The sequence below is a fragment of the Salvelinus alpinus genome, chromosome 9, assembly GCF_045679555.1.
Source record: "Salvelinus alpinus chromosome 9, SLU_Salpinus.1, whole genome shotgun sequence".
In the NCBI taxonomy this organism is placed as follows: Eukaryota; Metazoa; Chordata; class Actinopteri; order Salmoniformes; family Salmonidae; genus Salvelinus; species Salvelinus alpinus.
In genome coordinates, this window is record NC_092094.1 from 25125139 (window position 1) to 25148574 (window position 23436).

At 44.2% G+C, this 23436-nt stretch overlaps 2 protein-coding genes across 2 annotated transcripts; both read left to right on the plus strand.

The window, feature by feature from the left end:
* Positions 1–1954: 1954 nt before the first annotated feature.
* Positions 1955–15059, plus strand: accs (1-aminocyclopropane-1-carboxylate synthase homolog (Arabidopsis)(non-functional)). The gene is made up of 16 exons (XM_071416551.1): positions 1955–2142; positions 2426–3147; positions 6424–7166; positions 7350–7409; positions 7655–7725; positions 7922–7991; positions 8176–8242; positions 8434–8531; positions 8670–8747; positions 8859–8959; positions 9362–9451; positions 13078–13123; positions 13264–13405; positions 13474–13616; positions 13733–13886; positions 14095–15059. The coding sequence occupies exons 2-16, from the start codon at positions 2472–2474 to the stop codon at positions 14517–14519; spliced, it is 2964 nt and encodes a 987-aa protein (XP_071272652.1). The 5' UTR covers positions 1955–2142; positions 2426–2471; the 3' UTR covers positions 14520–15059.
* A 958-nt stretch (positions 15060–16017) lies between these two features.
* LOC139584552 (uncharacterized) lies at positions 16018–22671 on the plus strand. The gene is made up of 4 exons (XM_071416552.1): positions 16018–16278; positions 16556–16772; positions 17925–18116; positions 20768–22671. Exons 2-4 carry the CDS (start codon positions 16574–16576, stop codon positions 21094–21096), a joined length of 720 nt encoding a protein of 239 aa, XP_071272653.1. The 5' UTR covers positions 16018–16278; positions 16556–16573; the 3' UTR covers positions 21097–22671.
* Positions 22672–23436: the final 765 nt, after the last annotated feature.

Here is a 23436-nt window from a genome sequence, read left to right on the forward strand (position 1 = left end):
CAAAAAAATTAGACCGGTGGAAATTAGACCGGTGGAAATCTGTCCTTTGGTCTGATGAGTCCAAATTTGAGATTTCTGGTTCCAACCGCCGTGTCTTTGTGAGACGCAGAGCAGGTGAACGAATGATCTCCGCATGTGTGGTTCCCACCGTGAAGCATGGAGGAGGAGGTGTGATGGTGTATGCTGGTGACATAGTATGTGATTTATTTAGAATTTAAGGCACACTTAACCAGCATGGCAGCATTTTGTAGCGATACACCATCCCATCTGGTTTGCTCTTAGTGGGACTATCATTTGTTTTTCAACAGGACAATGACCCAAAACACATCTCCCGGCTGTGTAAGGGCTATTTGACCAAGAAGGAGAGCGATGGAGTGCTGCATCAGATGACCTGGCCTCCACAATCACCTGACCTCAACCCAATTGAGATGGTTTGGGAGGAGTTGGACCGCAGAGTGAAGGAAAAGCAGCCAACAAGTGCTCAGCATATGTGGGAACTCCTTCAAGGCTGTTGGAAAAAGCTTTACTCATGAAGCTGGTTGAGAGAATGCCAAGAGAGTGAAAAGCTGTCATCAAGGCAAAGGGTGGCTACTTTGAAGATTCTAAAATCTATATGATTCCATTCTATATCTAAAATGTACATGATTCCATATGTGTTATTTCATAGTTTTGATGTCTTTTTTTAGTTACTACATGATTCCATATGTGTTATTTCATAGATTTGATGTCTTCACTATTATTCTACAATGTAGAAAATAGTAGAAATAAAGAAAAACCCTTGAATGAGTATGTGTGTCCTAACTTTTGATTGGTACTGTATATGAACTGAATATGTTAATTTTTTTGCCTAATCTTACTACTGTTACCATCAATCTAATGCATTCTAACAACTGATGGGCAATTTTGCTTGAGCTTTGATGACTTCTAATTGAATTTACTAAACATGTCCATTAATAATTGCATAACAACACATGTTTACAACAACAACAAACTGAAGTTATAGGCTGTTTATTAAATTGCTTTGCCAGCTCCAGGTAGGCTACACAAGGTCACATTGATTTGCAATGACCTTTTTTTTGGGGGGGGGGGGACTTTTTCTCTCCAACTTCGTGATGTTTTTGGTAGTTAGAGTCTTATCCCATCGCTGCAACTCGCGTACGGACTCGGGAGAAGCGAAGGTCGAGAGATATGCGTCCTCAAACAAGACCCCGCCTATGACCAGTGATATCATAATTTCAAAATATTTATTGTATCAAACGGTAGCCTAAAATAGGCTACAATGGCATATCAATTAATAGACTACTTGATGGCCAACAGAGGCAAATGTATCATTCTCCACAATTAATGTCAGTTTCATGGAGTACTTTTCTTCATAAAAGAACCACGCGAGGACGCTCTATAACTTTCATTTCAAATTTCCACTCGGGCAGCCCCCGAGACACAATAACTGAGCATACGTAAAACACTTCGCTTGAAAACGTTTTCTTTAAGCAAAGTCAACCACCTCCGTGCGAATTTATTTAACCACCTCCGAGTGAATTTTTTGAGAAATGCCATGGCGGCCGCGGTGAAATTAGACATAGCTCAAAAACCGTTTTCAAAGTATCCCAATTTACTAGAAAACTACGAACATGGCAACCTTGTATCTGTGCTACAGCACTACGTCACCGTTCGATCATAAGTGGAACGCCGCCACCTTGCGCAACCACAAACTGTTGTGTATGACCGCCATCTTCTGGATTTATACCATACGTTCATGCATAAACAATTGGTTCCGTTCAATGTTGTACGGTTGACTACTAGATGGTGCAAAAGAGACATCCTTTTTATTCTGAGACGCTTGCTCGCACACAAACCCCATGACAAGCAGCCGGGTTCAAGAGAAATAAACCAGCCCGTTTCCAGCCTAGTGGCTCAACTGTTAACACGGGTCAAAGTTATCCCGGAATAAGGACAGCACGCATGTGCCGTCAACCCGGATGTAGAATTTGTACGATTCGCTTCCCCCATTTGATTATTTTATTTGACATTGTTGCTAACTGTGTCAAAAATAGAACACGTAGTCCTTTTATGGCACGCTTGAACCGGTCTAGACCGGGATAGACAGAAGTGTCGCGTGAACTGTCACAGCTGACAGCAGTGGTAGGTCTACTGACGCTTGGCAGTACTGTAAACATAACAAACCTTGGTTTTGAGGCTGTAGGCTCCGATTTTGTTATTACTTTAGTTGAATGCTTCATAATACGATTTAAATAATTTTAGCCTACAAATGATGTATTAGCTAATTCAGGTTAGGCCTAAATAATAGGGAATAGGATAACCTGTACTAGCAGGTTTATTAGCCTTCAGCCAAACTCGCGCTAATGCTTGGCTATCACTAATTTGATTGGAGAAAAAAAACGGAGTTTTGTTTTTATTTCCATAGAAAATATAACTCAGAAGACCTGTCATCTGTCAAAGTGGCGTCTAGAATGGACTTCCGCGGTAGAAAGTATGAGCGGGGCAGCAACTGGTCCGATCCAGAGGTGGCCGAACTCCTCCAGCTGTGGTCAGATGAGTCGGTCCAACTCGAGCTGGAAAGTTGCCTCCGGAATCAACATGTATTTAACCGAATAGCGGACGTCCTGCGGGAGAACGGTATCTATCGCACTGGCGACCAGTGCAGGGAGAAGATAAAAAAGATGAAGTTGGAGTACCGCCGCATCAAGGACAACCACAGGATGATACGCGGCGGGAGGTCGTGGAAGTTTTATGATGTTATGGACCGGGTCTTAACGAATCGACCGGCCATATCCTACTCCTCATTGGGCGGTGCCGTTATAGCCCACCAAGTCCTCCAGAGCCCGCCTAGTGGGGCAGACGCATACATCCATGGTCTGCCAGGTGGTGCCTTTGGTTCCACTGCTTCGGGCGGGTTCTTGTTTGGTCATCCGCCCAGGCTGGGGGAGCTGCTTGAGATCAAATGCGAGCATGCAGAGTCCGAGGACGGATTGCTGAACTCCGATGCTGCGCCCCCAGAGCTACTGTACCATACCGGGTCTGGAGATGAGCATGACACTGATGGGAAGTCTGCCGGGCTGGATCAAGAGGATCCGGTCGAGATGGCGCGAGGAGAGCGCACGACGAGCGCGCGATTCTCTCCTTCAGGTTGGCTAAAAATGCCTATTGCCCTGTATAATTTTGCATGGATATTCATTCGGTACTTTTATTAAAAGTGAGGGTTTGAGTTACAACTATTATGTTGTAGTCCCAACACTTGGTACACTGTATCATTGCGCAATTCGAACTGAACTTTGTCCTTGCAAAAACACACTACATGATTACACTTTGATTTGTGCACATATCAATCAATCAATCAAATTTATTTATAAAGCCCTTCTTACATCAGCTGATGTCACAAAGTTTCTGTACAGAAACCCAATCTAAAACCCCAAACAGAAAGCAATGCAGGTGTAGAAGCATGGTGGCTAGGAAAAACTCCCTAGAAAGGCCGGAACCTAGGAAGAAACCTAGAGAGGAACCAGGCTCTGAGAGGTGGCCAGTCTTCTTCTGGCTGTGCCGGGTGGAGATTATAACAGAACATGGCCAAGATGTTCAAATGTTCATAGATGACCAGCAGGGTCAGATAATCATACACTCCTCTGCCTATGTATTTATTTGTACAGTAAAGATGAGTACATTTGGCCCTATATTCCAGCATTTTGAATTTGAATGTAGGGGGTTTTGAGGGCATTTTCATACCAATGGAGGCTCTTCAGAGGAGGAAGGGGAGGAACATCCACCTCAGTGAATAAAAAATAAAATGAAAAAGTGCAACATTAAAAAAGTTATCCTTTTTAGATAAAACAAAAGGTAGGCTAGTGGTTAGAGTGTTGGGCCAGTAACTGGAAGGTTGCTGGATCGAATCCCCGAGCTGACACAGTAATAATCTGTTGTTCTGCCCCTGAGCAAGGCATTTAACCCACTGTTTCCCGGGTGACGAAGACGTGGATGTCGATTAAGGCAGCCCCCTGCACCTCTCTGATTCAGAGGGGTTGGGTTAAATGCGGAAGACACAGTTCAGTTGAGTACATTCAGTTGGACAACTGACTAGGTATCCCCCTTTCCCAATACTAAATATATTCACATCCCCAAATAATTGATTAAAACACACTGTTTTGCGATGAAGGTCTACAGTAACCTCAACAGCACTCTGTAGGGTAGCACCATGGTGTAGCCGGAGGACAGCTAGTTTCCATCCTCCTCTGGGTACATTGCCTTCAATATAAAACCTAGGAGGCTTATGATTCTAACGCCTTTCCATAGACTTACACATGAATTATGACAACTTCCGGAGGATGTCCTCCAACCTGTCAGAGCTCTTGCAGCATGAACTGGCATGTTGTCCACCCTATCAAATGATCAGAGAATTAATCTAGTACTGAAAGCATAAGCTAGCTAGCACTGCAGTGCATAAACTGTGGTGAGTAGTTGACAAAGACAATAGTTTAACAGTTTTGAACAAAAATGAAGGAGAAGCGAGAGCGAGCTATATTTTGTTGTATTTTGTTTTCACTTAGATAGCGAATGCAGCTAGCTAGCTTAGCCTACTCAAACACCTGGCTCAAACAGAGAGGGATGCTATGTTGGCTAGCTGGTTATGGCTATCCAACACTGGAACTCTTCCAAGTCAAGGTAAGCTTTTGATTTTTTTCATTTATTGCCGTCAGTACCTGCCAGTGTAACTGCTAAACTGCTTGCTGACTGTACACTGTACTGTATTATTGTAGCGGGTTTACTAACACGTTAGTTCTAGTAGCTATGTTGACGATGACGTTAGCGAATATGGTGACAACGATGTAGGCTGTGTGTAGATGTTAGCAGTTATGATATAAAGTTTTGGCCTGGAAAGCTTTTTTCGCCTGGTCACAGATAGCTGATGTGTTGTGCACTGAAGTCCACAAGAGAAGGCAAAATGTGAGAGGAGGAGAGCACCTTCGATGCGAGAAGGAATTATACAACGAGCAAGTGATCATGCTGTTTGTATGTGGCTGTTATGAAAGGGAACTCTTTGCGTGTGATCAGGGGTTTATTCATTCCGCCAATTCTGTTGAATAAAGTTTCTTGAACGAAACGGGGATAAACATAACTGAATTTGTCCAATAGAAACTCTAGTTTGCAACTATTGGACAAATTATTACACCATAGATCAGCTAGATGCAGTCAAGAGTGTTGAAGGCGGTATTGTCACCTTGATTACTCAAATTTTTCTCTCGACCTGTGCACCTACGTTGTAAACTTTCGTTCATAGGCTAGGTCGTAGCAACCTCATGATGAGTATAGGGAAAATTTGAGTATCATGTAGTAGCCTAAACCTATCGATGTTACATTGAGCTGGGTGAATACAATATGAATGAAACTCATATAATATGCTATAATAGAAATAAGGCCATGCGCATGAAAAAAATTATCGTCCTCCATCACCTTAAACGGCACCGACTGCCACTGCTTCATACGTATCTGTTTTATCGTTTAGAAGTAAAATCACTTTATGTATCTAGTCCCCTCATTTGAATAATTTTTCTTTTTTTCATAAGTATTCGGACATATTCACTTATAGTGTTTTAAGGTTGTCAAAAGTTTAGTATCTGGTCCCATATTCTTAGCACGCAATGACTATATCAAGCTTGTGACTGCATTTGCAGTTTTGTATTTTTTTTCCGATTATCTTTTGCCCAATAGGAACTGAATGGGTGAATAATATATTTGTGTCATTTTGGACTCATTTTATTGTAAATAAGAATAGAAGATGTTTCTGAACACTTCTACATTAATGTGGATGCTACCATGATTATGTATAATCGTAAATGAATTGTGAATAATAATGATGAGTGAGAAAGTTAGAGACACAAAGATCATGCTAACCTCTCACCATTAGGCTACAATAACAGGGGAGGTTAGCATTTGTTGGGAGTTATGATCTTTGTCCCTCTGTACCTTTCTCACTCATCATTATTCAGGATTCATTCATGATTATCCAATATAAATAAAAGTGACTCCAAAATGAAAAAAGAGTCCCAAGCTTGATGTAGTCATTGCGTGCTAGGAATATGGGACCACATACTAAACTTTGGACTACTTTAATACACATATAACTGAATTTGTCTAGATACTTATGACACCTTCAAATTTCTAAACTGTGAAATAGATATGTATGAAAATACCCTCAAATAAAAGGTGACATTCTGTACTGTCGACTCATATGAGACATTTGATCCCAAATCCCAAATATTGTAGTTCAGAGACAAATTAAAGTTTTAGCTTCACTGTCTAAATAAATACGTAGGGGAGTGTACGTGTAAGTATGGATTTAATAAGCAAAATAAGTGTTTGATCTATTATCCTTTCTTCTCTCTTCTCTCCTCTCTCTCTTTCCATCTTCAGGTTTCAGTGATCAGAACCAGGCTGGGTCCTCAGGCACAGGGGCCTCCATTGCTGGTCCTGATGGCCGGGACACAGGGAACCAGCGTGACCAAGAGTGTTCCCGACCTGCAGCCCCTGTGAGGCAAAGGAAGCGTCGACGTGCAGGTAGAGGGGCTGGTGGGGGAGGAGGGGGTGGATGTGGGGGCCGGGGGCCCCTGGATGAGGCCTTGGTCAGCTTCCTAAGCTGGCAGCGGTCTGCTGAGGAGCGGCTTATCTCCCTGGAGGAGGCACGGCTGGAGAGGGAGGCGCAGGCGGAGGAGAGGCGAGAGCAGCAGGAGGAGAGGAGGGCGGAGCAGGAGAGACAGCATGAGCTCCGTCTGTTCAGCATGTTCGCTGGGGCCCTGGCCGCTGTCAGACAGACTGCCCCTACTGCTCCACCGTTTGCTCCTACTTTCTCTACTGACTCAACTGTACCTTCTGCCACTTCTGGACACACCGCTATACTTAACGCCCTATCTGCCCCAGCTACTTCGTCTGTCCCATTTGGCTGTCCTGCCCCAACTACAGAACCACCACCATCCATCCCAGCCCGTTGCCCCACTAAACCTGAGAGCATACTGGCCACACTAAGTGGTGCAGAGACCCCTGGCCACAGTGTGTACCTGTCTCGCCGTGGCAACTCCATTAGACAGCACCAGGGCATTCTACAGGAGGGCTACACCCAGTACCACGCTGACAAATACCAGCACACTGACAACCCCAATGTGAGTCTACAACACTGCTGCTGCTCCGCATGTTGAGAACAGTCGTTCCAGACCTGTGTGTGGTGTCATACCACTTGTCATGTCACTTTGTGGCAAATGTTTCTGTAAAAAGTGCTAGACAAATAACAATTGATAGATTGACTGAAAGATAGATTGATAGATTTTGATGTCTCTCATCTCCAGGGCATCATCAACATGGGCACCAGTGAGAACAAGCTGTGCTATGATCTGCTGCACAAACGGGTGAGAGAGGGGGAAGAAAAAGGAGAAAATAGGGGAGGGAGAGCGGTTCATGTGGTTGCTCCACATTGCTAATCACTGACTTTGTCAATCAGAATGATACATTATTTATAGCTAGTGATGTGTCTGTTGGAGATGTGGTTCCGTACTTACTGTAACTATATTGCATTACACTCTAATGGATTGTAACCATTCTCTCTCCGTCCATAAACCAAAACCCTTTTTGTGCCCCTGCCTCCCTGCCACAGATGACCCAGCCTGACATGCTTCATATCGACCCAGCCTTGCTGCAGTATCCTGACTGGAAAGGCCACCGCTTGTAAGCAATTACCTTGTATGAGGACTTCATATGTCATGTGGAAAAGGATGGTTATGGTACATGTATTCATTAGAGATAATTGAAGTTCAGTTCAATAACATGTTTATTACATTTAAGAAAGATGTTGATTACAGCAGCGATAAAGATAAGGATGATGAGGATGTTAATGATGATGGTGATGATATCCCCTCTTTAGTCTGAGAGAAGAGGTGTCCAGGTTCCTGTCCCACTACTGTGGTTCGCCCAGGCCACTGAGAGCAGACAATGTGAGTGAACTGAGCTCGCCTCAGCCCTTAGTAGTACTGTATAATGGCTCTAGTCTAGTGTATTATCCTGGCCAATAGGGAATAAGGCTGTGATTGCTGGATTCATCTATGGGTGTGAATAGTTCAATTATTAAGAATGTTTTCACTCATAAAGCTAGTGTTTTATTTGTGTGTGTGTGTTCAGGTTGTGGTGATGAATGGCTGTGGCTCCCTCTTCTCATCCATAGCCGCAGTGCTTTGTGACCCGGAAGGTTAGTTCAACTCAGTAGACTCAAGAAGTATGTCCAGTTGTTTCACCTATGTCTCACATATTATAGTTTTAAATATCATACATGCCTTGTCAAACTGTGTAAGAGATGGTGTTTAATTCATGGATTTCAGTGGTTGAATTTAATTGAATATTGTGAGGTTTATCCTGACAATGTGTCTGTGTGTGTGTTAGATGCAATCCTCATTCCAACTCCATTCTATGGAGTGATCACTGAGGATGTGCATCTGTACAGCGGTGTTCGGCTCTTCCATGTTCATCTCGACTGTGAGGTAGGTCTCCTTTCTTAACGTAATACACCCTATACCATAATATCACCCTGTGTTGTATTGTTGTATACTGTATGTTATTTGATGGCTCCATTTTCTGGCCAATATATTTTCTTGTGTGCTTTTTGTGTGTGCTTTTAGCCTAGTGGCAGTGGCAGTCGGCCTTTCCACCTCACTGTGGACAAACTGGAGGAAGCTATGAGGAAGGCGATTAGCGAGGTAGACCCCCCCCCCCAAAAAACAGAATAGTTATCCATTGATAAAACGAAGATACAGGTACTAGAATGTTTCATTGGTGTAACTGTCCCTTGGTGTGGCCCTGTCTGTCAGGGGTTGAATGTGCGGGCCGTGGTCCTGGTGAACCCCCATAACCCCCTGGCTGATGTCTACTCCCCTCAGGAGATGACTGGCTTTCTGGAGTTTGCCAAGAGGTGAGTTTTGTCCTCATATCATATTTCCATATTGTACAATATTTCCCCCCCTCTTGTGCATATAACGCTGAGTATTATGACTGTAGTTGTATTTTAAAGTGCAGTTAAGGGCTGAGGATTCTCCCAGAACCATTTGTTGTAGTCTGTTCACTCAGCATTAGCACCCTCTACAGACCTCCCTATGCACTGAGCTGCACTGAGCTGTAGTAACCATAAACCAGCCCGTTTGTACAATGCGCTGCTCCCTCCGGCTGCCTACTGATAGAGGCCTTTTACTGCCTGCTTGTATTGCCTGTATAATAAAGAACAGTATACCATATCATAAAACGGTGCAATAGAAATTCATGATAAATGATTTATCTTTTCCTCTCTGTTCTCTCCATTCCTTCCCCCCTGCCTAAGGCATAAGTTGCACGCCATTGTAGATGAGGTGTACATGCTGACAGTGTTTGAAGACACAGTAACCTTCCACAGCGTCCTCAGCATGGACAGGTATGATGCACACAAACTCTGCCTATTAAATGTACACTACCGTTCAAAAGTTTGGGGTAACTTAGAAATGTCCTTGTTATTGAAAGAAAATCACTGTTTTTGTCCATTAAAATAACATCAAATTGATCAGAAATACAGTGTAGTCATTGGTAAGGTTGTAAATGACTATTTTAGCTGGAAACGGCAGATTTCTAATGGAATATCTACATAGGCGTACAGAGGCCCATTATCAGCAACCATCACTCCTGTGTTCCAATGGCACGTTGTGCTAGCTAATCCAAGTTTATCATTTTAAAAGGCTAATTGATCATTAGAAAACCCTTTTGCAATTATGTTAGCACAGCTGAAAACTATTGTTCTGATTAAAGAAGCAATAAAACTGGCCTTCTTTAGACTAGTTGAGTATCTGGAGCATCAACATTTGTGGGTTCGATTACAGGCTCAAAATGGCCAGAAACAAATAACTTTCTTCTGAAACTCATCATTCTTGTTCTGAGAAATGAAGGCTATTCCATGCGAGAAATTGCCAAGAAACTGAAGATCTCGTACAATCCGGCAGCTTCATTAAATAGTACCCGCAAAACACCAATCTCAACGTCAACAGTGAAGAGGCGACTCAGGGATGCTGGCCTTCTTGGCAGAGTTCCTCTGTCCAGTGTCTATGTTCTTTTGCCCATCTTAATCTTTTCTTTTTATTGGCCAGTCTGAGATATGGCTTTTTCTTTGGAACTCTGAACTCTATTTAATGAAGCTGCCAGTTGAGGACTTGTAAGGCGTCTGTTTTTCAAACTAGACACTCTAATGTACTTGTCCTCTTGCTCAGTTGTGCACCGGGGCCTCCCACTCCTCTTTCTATTCTGGTTAGAGACAGTTTGCGCTGTTCTGTGAAGGGAGTAGTACACAGCGTTGTACGAGATCTTCAGTTTCTTGGCAATTTCTAGCATGAAATAGCCTTCATTTCTCAGAACAAGAATAGACTGACGAGTTTCAGAAGAAAGTTCTTTGTTTCTGGCCATTTTGAGCCTGTAATCGATCCCACAAATGCTGATGCTCCAGATACTCAATTAGTCTAAAGAAGGGCAGTTTTATTGCTTCTTTTTTATTTTTATTTTTATTTCACCTTTATTTAACCAGGTAGGCTAGTTGAGAACAAGTTCTCATTTGCAACTGCGACCTGGCCAAGATAAAGCATAGCAGTGTGAACAGACAACACAGAGTTACACATGGAGTAAACAATAAACAAGTCAATAACATGGTAGAAAAAAAAAAAAAAAGAGAATCTATATACAATGTGTGCAAAAGGCATGAGGTAGGCAATAAATCGAATAATTACAATTTAGCAGATTAACACTGGAGTGATAAATCATCAGATGATCATGTGCAAGAAGAGATACTGGTGTGCAAAAGAGCAGAAAAGTAAATAAATAAAAGCAGTATGGGGGGTGAGGTAGGTAAATTGGGTGGGTAGTTTACAGATGGACTATGTACAGCTGCAGCGATCGGTTAGCTGCTCGGATAGCAGATTTTTAAAGTTGTTGAGGGAGATAAAAGTCTCCAACTTCAGAGATTTTTGCAATTCGTTCCAGTCGCAGGCAGCAGAGAACTGGAAGGAAAGGCGTCCAAATGAGGTTTTGGCTTTAGGGATGATCAGTGAGATACACCTGCTGGAGCGCGTGTTGCAGGTGGGTGTAGCCATCGTGACCAGTGAACTGAGATAAGGCGGCACTTTACCTAGCATAGCCTTGTAGATGACCTGGAGCCAGTGGGTCTGACGACGAACATGTAGCGAGGGCCAGCCGACTAGGGCATACAGGTCGCAGTGGTGGGTCGTATAAGGTGCTTTAGTAACAAAACGAATGGCACTGTGATAAACTGCATCCAGTTTGCTGAGTAGAGTATTGGAAGCTATTTTGTAGATGACATCGCCGAAGTCGAGGATCGGTAGGATAGTCAGTTTTACTAGGGTAAGTTTGGCGGCGTGAGTGAAGGAGGCTTTGTTGCGGAATAGAAAGCCGATTCTTGCTTTGATTTTGGATTGGAGATGTTTGATATGAGTCTGGAAGGAGAGTTTGCAGTCTAGCCAGACACCTAGGTACTTATAGATGTCCACATATTCTAGGTCGGAACCGTCCAGGGTGGTGATGCTAGTCGGGCGTGCGGGTGCAGGCAGCGAACGGTTGAAAAGCATGCATTTGGTTTTACTAGCGTTTAAGAGCAGTTGGAGGCCACGGAAGGAGTGTTGTATGGCATTGAAGCTCGTTTGGAGGTTAGATAGTACAGTGTCCAAGGAAGGGCCGGAAGTATATAGAATGGTGTCGTCTGCGTAGAGGTGGATCAGGGAATCGCCCGCAGCAAGAGCAACATCATTGATGTATACAGAGAAAAGAGTCGGCCCGAGAATTGAACCCTGTGGTACCCCCATAGAGACTGCCAGAGGACCGGACAACATGCCCTCCGATTTGACACACTGAACTCTGTCTGCAAAGTAGTTGGTGAACCAGGCAAGGCAGTCATTAGAAAAACCGAGGCTACTGAGTCTGCCGATAAGAATATGGTGATTGACAGAGTCGAAAGCCTTGGCCAGGTCGATGAAGACGGCTGCACAGTAATGTCTTTTATCGATGGCGGTTATGATATCGTTTAGTACCTTGAGCGTGGCTGAGGTGCACCCATGACCGGCTCGGAAACCGGATTGCACAGCGGAGAAGGTACGGTGGGATTCGAGATGGTCAGTGATCTGTTTGTTGACTTGGCTTTCGAAGACCTTAGATAGGCAGGGCAGGATGGATATAGGTCTGTAACAGTTTGGGTCCAGGGTGTCTCCCCCTTTGAAGAGGGGGATGATCGCGGCAGCTTTCCAATCCTTGGGGATCTCAGATGATACGAAGGAGAGGTTGAACAGGCTGGTGATAGGGGGTGCGACAATGGCGGCGGACAGTTTCAGAAATAGGGGGTCCAGATTGTCAAGCCCAGCTGATTTGTATGGGTCCAGGTTTTCCAGCTCTTTCAGAACATCTGCTATCTGGATTTGGGTAAAGGAGAAGCTGGGGAGGCTTGGGCGAGTAGCAGCGGAGGGGGCGGGGCTGTTGGCCAAGGTTGGAGTCGCCAGGAGGAAGGCATGGCCAGCCATTGAGAAATGCTTGTTGAAGTCTTCGATTATCACGGATTTATCGGTGGTGACCGTGTTACCTAGCCTCAGTGCAGTGGGCAGCTGGGAGGAGGTGCTCTTGTTCTCCATGGACTTTACAGTATCCCAGAACTTTTTGGAGTTAGTCAGAACAATAGTTTTCAGCTGTGCTAGAATAATTGCAAAAGGGTTTTCTAATGATCAATTAGCCTTTTAAAATGATAAACTTGGATTAGCTAGCACAACGTGCCATTGGAACACATGAGTGATGGTTGCTGACAATGAGCCTCTGTACGCCTATGTAGATATTCCATAAAAAATCAGCTGTTTCCAGCTACAATAGTCATTTACAACATGAACAATATCTACACTCTATTTCTGATCAATTTGATGTTATTTTAATGGACAAAAACAGTGCTTTTCTTTTAAAAACGAGGACATTTCTAAGTGACCCCAAACTTTTGAACGGTAGTGTACATTAACAATGGTGTGCTTACAGCCTGCCGGACCCCCAGAGAACACATGTGATGTGGGGGATGAGCAAGGTAAGAGTTTAAAGTGAGGGTGTGTGTGTGTGCATATGCATGTGTCTGAATGTGTTTGTACGTACATGTTGTTGTGGGGACTATCTGGGGGTTATGTGGCCATCCTGTTAGATTGTCTCCTGTGTGTTGTCCCTGTGTAGGACTTTGCGATGGCAGGAGTGCGTGTGGGCACTGTGTACTCTGATAACAGGGACTTGGTGGAAGCTCTGGATAAACTGGGGATGTTCCATGGTGTCCCTGGTCCCATACAGCACCAGATGGCAATCCTGCTCCAGGACAAAGGTACACACTAGATGAGAGGACATACCATCCAAGTAGGGAGTTCAATCTACCTGTGTTCTACTCTGTAGATTGGATCAATGGGAAGTTTCTTCCAGAGAACAGGCTGAGAATGCAGGCAGCTCACAGGTACATGACAGGGGAGCTACAGAGCCTGGGAGTCCCCTACCTCCACCGGCCTGCTGGCTTCTACATCTGGGCTGACCTCAGGAAGGTAAGAATACTGAAACAGGTTGGAGTTTACTGCATGGTGTGGAGCTGCTGTTTTGGTTCTTCCTGACATGGTGCCTCCTCTCTCTCTTTATTTTTCTTTCTCTCTCTCTTGGTCAGTACCTGCATGAGCCGTCGTTTGTGGAGGAACTGTCCCTGTGGAGGTGTTTCCTCAGACACAAGGTGGTGCTGAGCTGTGGCCAAGCCTTCCACTGCTCCACTCCCGGCTGGTTCCGCATTGTCTTCACCGACCGACAGCAACACCTTACGCTCGGTACATTCAGATGCTTTTCTCTTCTCATGATAGCGGGGGAGGAAAACAGATATAGGGAGTTGTTGATATTTTTTCCTCCTCCCTTTTCGCCCTCTTCTCTCTTCTGTCCTGTTTTCCTCTAATTCCCATCTCTTCATCTCAGTCTGTGAAGTCATACAATGACATGAAAACTAAATCAAAGGGATGGTGTTATATGTGGTTGTTGTAGGCATGCAGAGGATCAGGAGGGCCTTGGAGGAGATAGATGGGGCCACATCCACCCTTGACACGGGCACAACCAACGAGGCCACAGAGGAGAAAGGGACAGCGAAGACAACACAGGGGGACACAACAGACGCACACAAACCTCTTGCTGTTAAGTCAACATCCTTGTCCAAGAACAGATCATCAGAAGAGCCAGAGGAGAAGGATAATAACGTCCCTGATGCCATCCCATTGGTCAGTGAAGACTTTGTCTTGCTTAACTGCCAGACGTCCCACCCCACAGAAAGTCTGGACTCCCTGATTGGTGCTCTGAGGCAACAGATCCACACCTCTGATTGGCTGGAGAAGAACACTCCGGAACTGTCTGCTGGGGAGGACCCAGAGCTTCTGGATGTGTTCAAAGACCTGCTGGACAGAGCCAGAAAGTAGAGGAGAGGAGGGGATGGAGAGGAGGGGATGGAGAGGAAAGGAGGGGATGGTTAGAGGAGGGGGGAGAGGGGAGGCGGAAGGAAAGGACAGGAGGCAAGAAAGGACATCAGTCAGGATAGGTTCCCCAGTTTGTCCACATCAGAATGTCTTAATTTTTTGTTGTTATGAGAGCTGTTCTTCATTATTTCAGCCAGAAGTCAGTGTATCAGGCTGTGCTGTAATCTCTGCAGTTCTGTTCATTGAATGCCAATGTTGACTCAAACGAATATACAGAGTTAAGTTTAAGTCTCTGTCAAATACATTTTATACTTTAATTATAACTCATTTTCTGGTTGTACTTTTGTTCTGTAATCCACTTTAATGATTAACCTTGAATATGGTTATATGTTTATGACGCGGTCATCTATAGTACCATTCCTGAGCTTTTAAGAGAGAGTTGTTGTTAATACTGTATACATATGTACAGTAAATGGTTTTGAATATTTCACCAAGTCTTAATGTTGATAAATTGGTCAACGTTCAATAAAAGCCTTATTTTTACCACTTGTGGAGAAGTACCGTATGTGGTTTTCCAATCAATTCTAGTGAAAGCCTAAATACTGTAGACTACGTTTTTTAGTTGGTAAATCAAGGAAGTGAAACTCACATTAAATAGTTTTGAAACCCAAATGAATGAAGTATAATGTTGCCTGTTTTTGTTACTGTAGATATTCCAAGGACACCACAACATAATCTGTTTTGCCTGCCTTTTGATACATAGTAATTGACCAGTAAAAGTTGCATAGGCTGTTGTTGACAGTTTGGGTCTGGGTTGGTGGGGTTTTTCCAAGATGACCCTGCTCTGGCTGGGGACTAGAAAAGGAAGCTGGAGGTCTTCATTTGTGTGGGGGTACCCAGTGTGTGTGAGAGTGGAGTTTCCTTTCCTGAGTTCACACACACACACACACACACACACACACACACACACACACACACACACACACACACACACACACACACACACACACACACACACACACACACACATACGACCCCTGTTCACCAACACATGGCAGCTATAATGTCATGGCTGAGTGGGAGCATGTGGTTGATTGTGATCTGGTGAAAGCATCATGTTACTTACTCTTGTGGGCGAGGTGTGAAACACGAAGTGTTTGTGTGTGTTACTGTGTGTGTGTGGTGGGGGTTATTTTTTCCCATGATGATAACCTGTCCTTTGTACACCCCTGCAGAGTGAGGGGACAGGGACCAAGCTTTAAAAGTGTCCTCACCCTTCAAAACAGATATAAATACAGTAAAAAAAAAGAAAGAAGTTGTTTGATTATTGTCCTTTCACTACCATGGTGGATATGGTAAAGGGAGAGAGAGCTGTTTTCACTTTCCTAATGGCATGAGCCTTTGTGTCACAGCCAAGAGATGCTGGGGGAACTCAAACACTGAGTGGGGGGTTTCCACTGTAGTGGGGAGGCGGAGAGCAACACAGAGGAAAATATTTAGTGTCATATTCCACCACTATGTGTGTGTTCCTGACTGTGGTACACTGGTAGTGTGAGTCACTGTATCTGAGTGTTTGATAGCAATGAACTCATTGTACAGTAGTCCATCACGCATCTGACCTGTTCCTGCTCTCCTCATGCTGGGGAGATTTATACAAAGCTTCATCGCACACTCTAATCCAGCATTCAGGAGTCCACAGTTCAGAAAGAGTTCAACATAACAAGATTGTCTGATCCTCTGTATCAACAAAACAAAATTAAAGGTAAGATGAAAATGTCCTATACAATCTGTCTGTTGCTAATGTCGTGTAGCTGATTCACTCTACATTGCTCTGTTGATTTATGGCGCCAATTGAATTTCTCTTTTATATACCTTTTAAACTTTGAACTGTTACTGATAAGGATGAACATTTTTAAACAGATTGATACTGTAGTAGATTTACCTGTGAATGCTCCACCCTCTGTCTCGCCACATCACCCCTTCTCTCCCCCTCTCCCTGCTCTCCTACTGTCTCCCTGTCTCATTCTCTTTTCCCTCAGCCCTCTCAGTCTGTCAGTATGAAGGTGTTAGAGGTGGGAGACTCAGTGAGTCAGTTCAGGTTGGCTGAGTCATGTGTGGGGCTGGCAGGGTGTCTGTGCGTGACCTACTCTGTTTGGACCCCTCGCTGGCTCAATGACCAGGGACTGTGGTCTATAGGCAACAACAGCACCAACACAGACAGTGATGGTGACCAGACTGAGGGCATCATCTTTAACGGTGAGTCAAGAAGCTACATTGACCATCAGTATCAACTTTGGCTCTGTTTGACTCAGAATGAGAAATGTTTATTACCCCTGTGTAAGCAGGGTGTATTAACGTCAGTGACATGTTTATACAATATCATTTATAATGTTTTAAATTAATCACGGTAATACCATCTGTTTAGAAAAATGTATTTTACCTTTATTTTACCTGGTTATTCTTATTGAGATAGAAATCAGAGACCTGGTTGCTAATTCAAAGTGTGTGGTTGCACCTAATGGAATGCTAAAGGTAGCAGATGTACAAGGAGTGGCTTAACTGAGTGTTGTTGAACATTTTAGTTACACTTAAGGTTGGCTGTCTGCCTTTGGCACTGTGGAGTTTTCCCTCAGAATCCCAGTAATGTGAACAGGTGTGAACTTGCTCCTGATGCAATCATCCACATTCTCAGAGAACAGGAGGAGAGGGAGATGGGAGGGTCACGTTAAACTTTTAGGGCTGAAGAGGGTGTACAACAGGTAATATACACATCCCAAATTCCTCCACCAGTGCTGGGGCAAAGAAAAAGCTGATGTTAAAGATAGAAAAGCTTGCATACAGTACATGCTGCTCCCCTGCTATATTCCTGCACTCATTTAATGTATTTTAACGGCAGCGACGTATGCTGTGTGGAGGCTTTTCTTCTATTGATGAACTTTTAGGGCCTGACAGGTTTGTTAGGTTAGCTGTTTAGTGTGGTTTTGAGGCAGTAAGGGTATCTGATTAAATCAATGGCCTCTCACTGTTGTTCTCTGTTTAATATGACATCAAAGATGGACAATGTTAGAATGATAGATCAGCAGTTAATTTGACAATACATGCCATTGTGTATTGTCATTGTATTGACGTTGACAATGGCCCTTGTATTCGTCTCTGTTCAGAATCATTATTGGGATCTTGAAGAGTTTTTCAGAAGTGATTGCTCTCTCTTCTATGTTGGACTTGAATATAGCCTGCAGATGTAGACAGGTTTCGACATGAACTCTAGTTCACTGCTGAGAGGAAGAAGAGTTCAACGTACACATAACTGAGAAACACTGTCCGAGGCAGAAATTATTACAAGTCACTGTAAAATCATGTGTCACATTTTTTTCATATTATAACCACTGTGTGTGTGTGTGTCTTCAGCCCTGGAGGCAGAGCAAGTATTTGGGGTGCTGTCATTCCTCATGGCTGTGAATTCGGGGGCTCTGTGCCTCGTGTTCGCCCTCTGCTGGACATCCCAGACAGTGCGCTCTTACTCCAACACCCGCTCCCTCCTCATGGCAGGGCAGGCCCTCTACCCCACCGTCTTGCTGCTCCTCACTCTGGGACCCACAGGTCAGTATGGGTCCAGGGCGCAGGCCTGAAAGGAAGAAAGGGTGCATGTGTAAAGTATTGGAACAGGGGCTTTTAAATCCGTTTTACCAAATTTCAACCAGCATGTTAAATGTGCAACCATAGAGAAAAAAACTCTAGACCACCTTTACTCAACGCACAGAGACGCGTAAAATGCTTTCCCTCGCCCTCCATTTGCAAATCTGACCATAATTCTATCCTCCTGATTCCTGCTTACAAGCAAAAAAAAATTAAAGCAGGAAGCACCAGTGGCTTGGTCTATAAAAAAGTGTTCAGATGAAGCAGATGCTAAGCTACAGGACTGTTTTGCTAGCACAGACTGGAATATGTTCCGGGATTCTTCCGATGGCACTGAGGAGTACACCACATCAGTCACTGGCTTCATCAATAAGTGCATCGATGACATCGTCCCCACAGTGACTGTACGTACATACCCCAACCAAAAGCCATGGATTACAGGCAACATCCACACTAAGGTAAAGAGTAGAGCTGCCGCTTACCAGGAGTTGGACTCTAACCCGGAAGCTTAGAAGAAATCCTGCTATGCACTTCAACGAACCATCAAACAGGCAATGCGTCAATACAGGAATAAGATCGAATCGTACTACACCGGCACTGACGCTCGTCGGATGTGGCAGGGCTTGCAAACTATTACAGACTAAAAAAGGAAGCATAGCCAAGAGCTGCCCAGTGACACGAGCCTAGCAGATGAGCTAAATTACTTCTATGCTCGCTTCGAGGCAAGTAGCACTGAAACATGCATGAGAGCATCAGCTGTTCCGGATGTCTGAGTGATCACGTTCTCCGCAGCCGATGTGAGTAAGACCTTTAAACAGGTCAACATTCACAAGGCCGCAGAGCCAGACGGATTACCAGGACATGTACTCCGAGCATGCACTGACCAACTGGCAAGTGTCTTCACTGACATTTTCAACCTTTCCCTGTCTGAGTCTGTAATACCAACATGTTTCAAGCGGACCACCATAGTCCCTGTGCCCAAGAACACTAAGGTAACCTGCCTAAATGACTAACGACCCGTAGCACTCACATCTGTAGCCATGAAGTACTTTGAAAGGCTGGTCATGGCTCACATCAACACCATTTTCCCAGAAACCTTAGACCCACTCCAATTTGCATACCGCCCAAACAGATCCACAGATGATGCAATCTCTATTGCACTCCACACTTCCCTTTCCCACCTGGACAAAAGGAACATCTATATGAGAATGCTATTCATTGACTACAGCTCAGCGTTCAACACCATAGTGCCCTCAAAGTTCATCACTAAGCTAAGGACCCTGGGACTAAACCCCTCCCTCTGCAACTGGATCCTGGACTTCTTCATGGGCCGCTCCCAGGTGGTAAGGGTAGGTAACAACACATCCGCTACGCTGATCCTCAACACGGAGGCTCCTCAGGGGTGCGTGCTTAGTCCCCTCCTGTACTCCCTGTTCACTCATGACTGCACGGCCAGGCACGACTCCAACACCATCATTAAGTTTGCCGATGACACAATAGTGGTTGGCCTGATCACAGACAATGACGAGACAGCCTATAGGGAGGAGGTCAGAGACCTGGTCGTGTGGTGCTAGGACAACAACCTCTCCCTCAATTCTCATCGACCGGGCTGTAGTGAAGCAGTTTGAGAGCTTCAAGTTCCTTGATGTCCACATCACCAACAAACTAACATGGTCCAAGCACACCAAGACAGTCGTGAAGAGGGCACGACAAAACCTATTCCCCCTCAGGAGACTGAAAAGATTTGGCATGGGTCCTCAGATCCTCAAAAGGTTCTACAGCTGCATCATCGAGAGCATCCTGACTGGTTGCATCACTGCCTGGTATGGCAACTGCTCAGCCTCCGACCGCAAGGCAGTACAGAGGGTAGAGCGTACGGCCCAGTACATCACTGGGGCCAAGCTTCCAGCCATCCAGGACCTCTATACCAGGCGGTGTCAGAGGACGGCCCTAAAAATTGTCAACGACTCCAGGCACCCTAGTCATAGACTGTTCTCTCTGCTACCGAATGGCAAGCAGTACCGGAGTGCCAAGTCTAGGTTCAAGGAGGCTTCTAAACAGCTTCTATCCCCAAACCTCAATTTCCTCGACTAACCGGTGCCCGCGCACATTGACTCTGTACAGGTGCCCCCTGTATATAGCCTCGCTATTGTTATTTTCCTGCTGCTCTTTAATTGTTACTTTTATTTCTTATTCTTATTTTTAATTTTTCATATATATATATATATATATATATATATATATATATATTTTAACTGCATTGTTGGTTAGGGCTTGTAAGTAAGCAGTTCACAACACCTGTTGTATTCGGCGCATTGATTTGACATCCCGCAAGCATCTGTCTATGTTGCTTCATACAATACAAAACATGTTTTCAGAGAAGATTTCCCCTTCCTGTCACAGCTTATGTTAATCTAGTTTCTCTTCTGCTCACTCCTATTTTATGTTGGAGGAGCTTTTGTCGAGTGTTTTCACACAGGTATATTAGTGAAGATGTATTGCCTTCAGTAAACACTCAGATTCCTCTGTCTAGACTCCTTAGACTCCTTCTATCTACTGATGATGACTTGACTGACTCCGCTCTTCTCTTCTCCTCCCTCTCTGTCTCTCTCTAGGATTCTTCTTCCTCCTCAGCTGGTCCCTCTTCACCTACCAGCACCGGGTGGAGATCAGCGATGACTTCACATGCCTGGGCTCCTCCTTTTGGCTGGGTGCCCTGGGCTGGGCCCTGCTATTGGTTGCTCTGCCTGTGGTCTTCCTGGTGGAGCAGTGTGTGGTCCCGGACATCCTGCCAGATCTCATGAAGGCTGCCGATGGGTGGCGGGGCGCCTCCCAGGTACCGTACGCCCAGTGCTCGTTCATCGTGAGTCACCAGCGTTGTCATGAAGACCAGAGTGATGAAGACATTGCGAGAGGGCTGAGGAGGTACATGTCTGTACCCTGAGAGGAGGAATAGAGAGGACACAGGACAGTGATGGAGTATTAGTGTAACCTTCTTCAGGCTCAGAGACTGAGCTGACTGCAGAACTGGACTGGACTGGGCACACAGCTGATAGGCGTCCATGTTCACACTAGCAGTTCACCAGGGAGCGGAGCTTCTAGTCTGTGTCTGTATCAGAGATTTCTCCACTGTAGGAGAATGTTTACAGACGCACTCTGAGAATATGTAATATTAGACTAATCAAATCAAATTTCATCGGTTGCACACACATATTTTGCAGATGTTATCGCAGGTGCAGCGAAATGCTTATGTTTCTAGCTCAAACAGTGCAGTAATACCTAACAAAACAAAACACACAAATCCAAAAAATAACGAAATTAAGAAATAGCAGAACGAGCAATGTCAGAGTCCAGAATATATATATATATATATATATATATATATATATATATATATATATATATATATATATATGGTATACATTTGTGGTATTGATTACAGGCTCAAAATGGCCAGAAACAAATAACTTTCTTCTGAAACTCGTCAGTCTATTCTTGTTCTGAGAAATGAAGGCTATTCCATGCGAGAAATTGTCAAGAAACTGAAGATCTCGTACAACGCTGTGTGCTACTCCCTTCACAGCGCAAACTGGCTATAACCAGAATAGAAAGAGGAGGGGGAGGCCGCGGTGCACAACTGAGCAAGAGGACAAGTACATTAAAATGATAAACTTGGATTAGCTAACACAACGTGCCATTGGAACACAGGAGTGATGGTTGCTGATAATGGGCCACTGTACGCCTATGTAGATATTCCATTAAAAAATCTGCCGTTTCCAGCTAAAATTGCCATTTACAACATTAACAATATCTACACTGTATTTCTGATCAATTTGATGTTATTTTAATGGACAAAAATGTGCTTTTCTTTCAAAAACAAGGACATTTCTAAGTGACATTTCTATGTGTATAGACAGTATATGAATAGAAAAGTTGGGTACAGCAGTAGATATATAGGATAAGCCTTGAATAGAATACAGTATATACATATAAAGTGGGTAAAACAGTATGTAAACATTATTAATGTGACAAAAAGTGTCAATGCTGAGATAAAGGGTTCTTGTCAAGCAAAGAACAATTCATTATTTGTAGTTGTTTGTTGCCAAGCACACTTTCAGTAAGATTCTGTGTAGTAAAGGAAATATTTATTCTACAATAGCAGCCTCATGTGGTGAGTATGACCAAGGTTTGATGTTGAAAAAGCTATTTTTGATACAGCTTGGCAGCAGTGTTCTGTTCGCAAGTATTCAACATTAATAAGTGGAAAGTCACACATTTTGGTTGTTTGTGTACAAAGTGGGATCACTACTTGTTGAATTTAGATGAAAGTGATACATACATTTACAGTTTAACTAATACTTCTAAGACAGTCCTATGTGAATGTGCATTTTCTCAGTAAGCTTGATACTCATCACCACTATAAAGTGACTGATATCAACGTTTTTGCAGTGGGACTGTGATATTATTGATATTGTACCTTTAAAAAACAGATGAATAAACTGCTGCTTTTATTTACTCAGCCCTGTTTACCAGTATCTCTACCAGGCTCCAGACGTCTTCCTGGCATCACCAGAGAACAGTCCCCTGCCAGTGCCAGGCCACTGGATAGCACACTCCACTCCCACAGAAAGCCTTATTATTACGCCCCTTCCCCTATGAGCAGTAGAACCATCACATACAGCAGTACAGTTGACTCATGCCAGCCATCTACTCAGCACTGCCAAGCTACTGTCAGAGTCATGTGTATAGGTGGCAGGGAAGTCAGGCGCAGGAGAATCAAACTTAAGGTAATGGAGTTGTTTTATAACAATAAATACAACATAACTCCAAAACAATAATACAAAGTGGGTACGAGGACCCGTCCCGCACCAATACAAACAACACGAAACTGAACATCAAACAATCTCTGACAAAGACATGAGGGGAAACAGAGGGTTAAATACACAACAGGTAATGAGTGGGATTGAAACCAGGTGTGTAGGAAGACAAGACAAAACCAATGGAAAATGAAAATGATGGCTAGATGATGGCTAGAAGACCGGTGACGTCGACCGCCGAGAACCGCCCGAACAAGGAGAGGCTTCGACTTCGGTAGAAGTCGTGACAGCTACTGTCTACCAGTCTCTCACAGCCCTTCTTTAGTTCTCTCAGTCTTCTCTCTTCTCTTACTTCCCCAACAGGAGAGGAGAGAGTGGGCTGCCTGCCTGCCATCATGCCCCATGTTTACGTCCTGATCCTTGTTAAAGTAGGGGAGAATTAACAGGCTCTGGCTTTGTTAATTGGC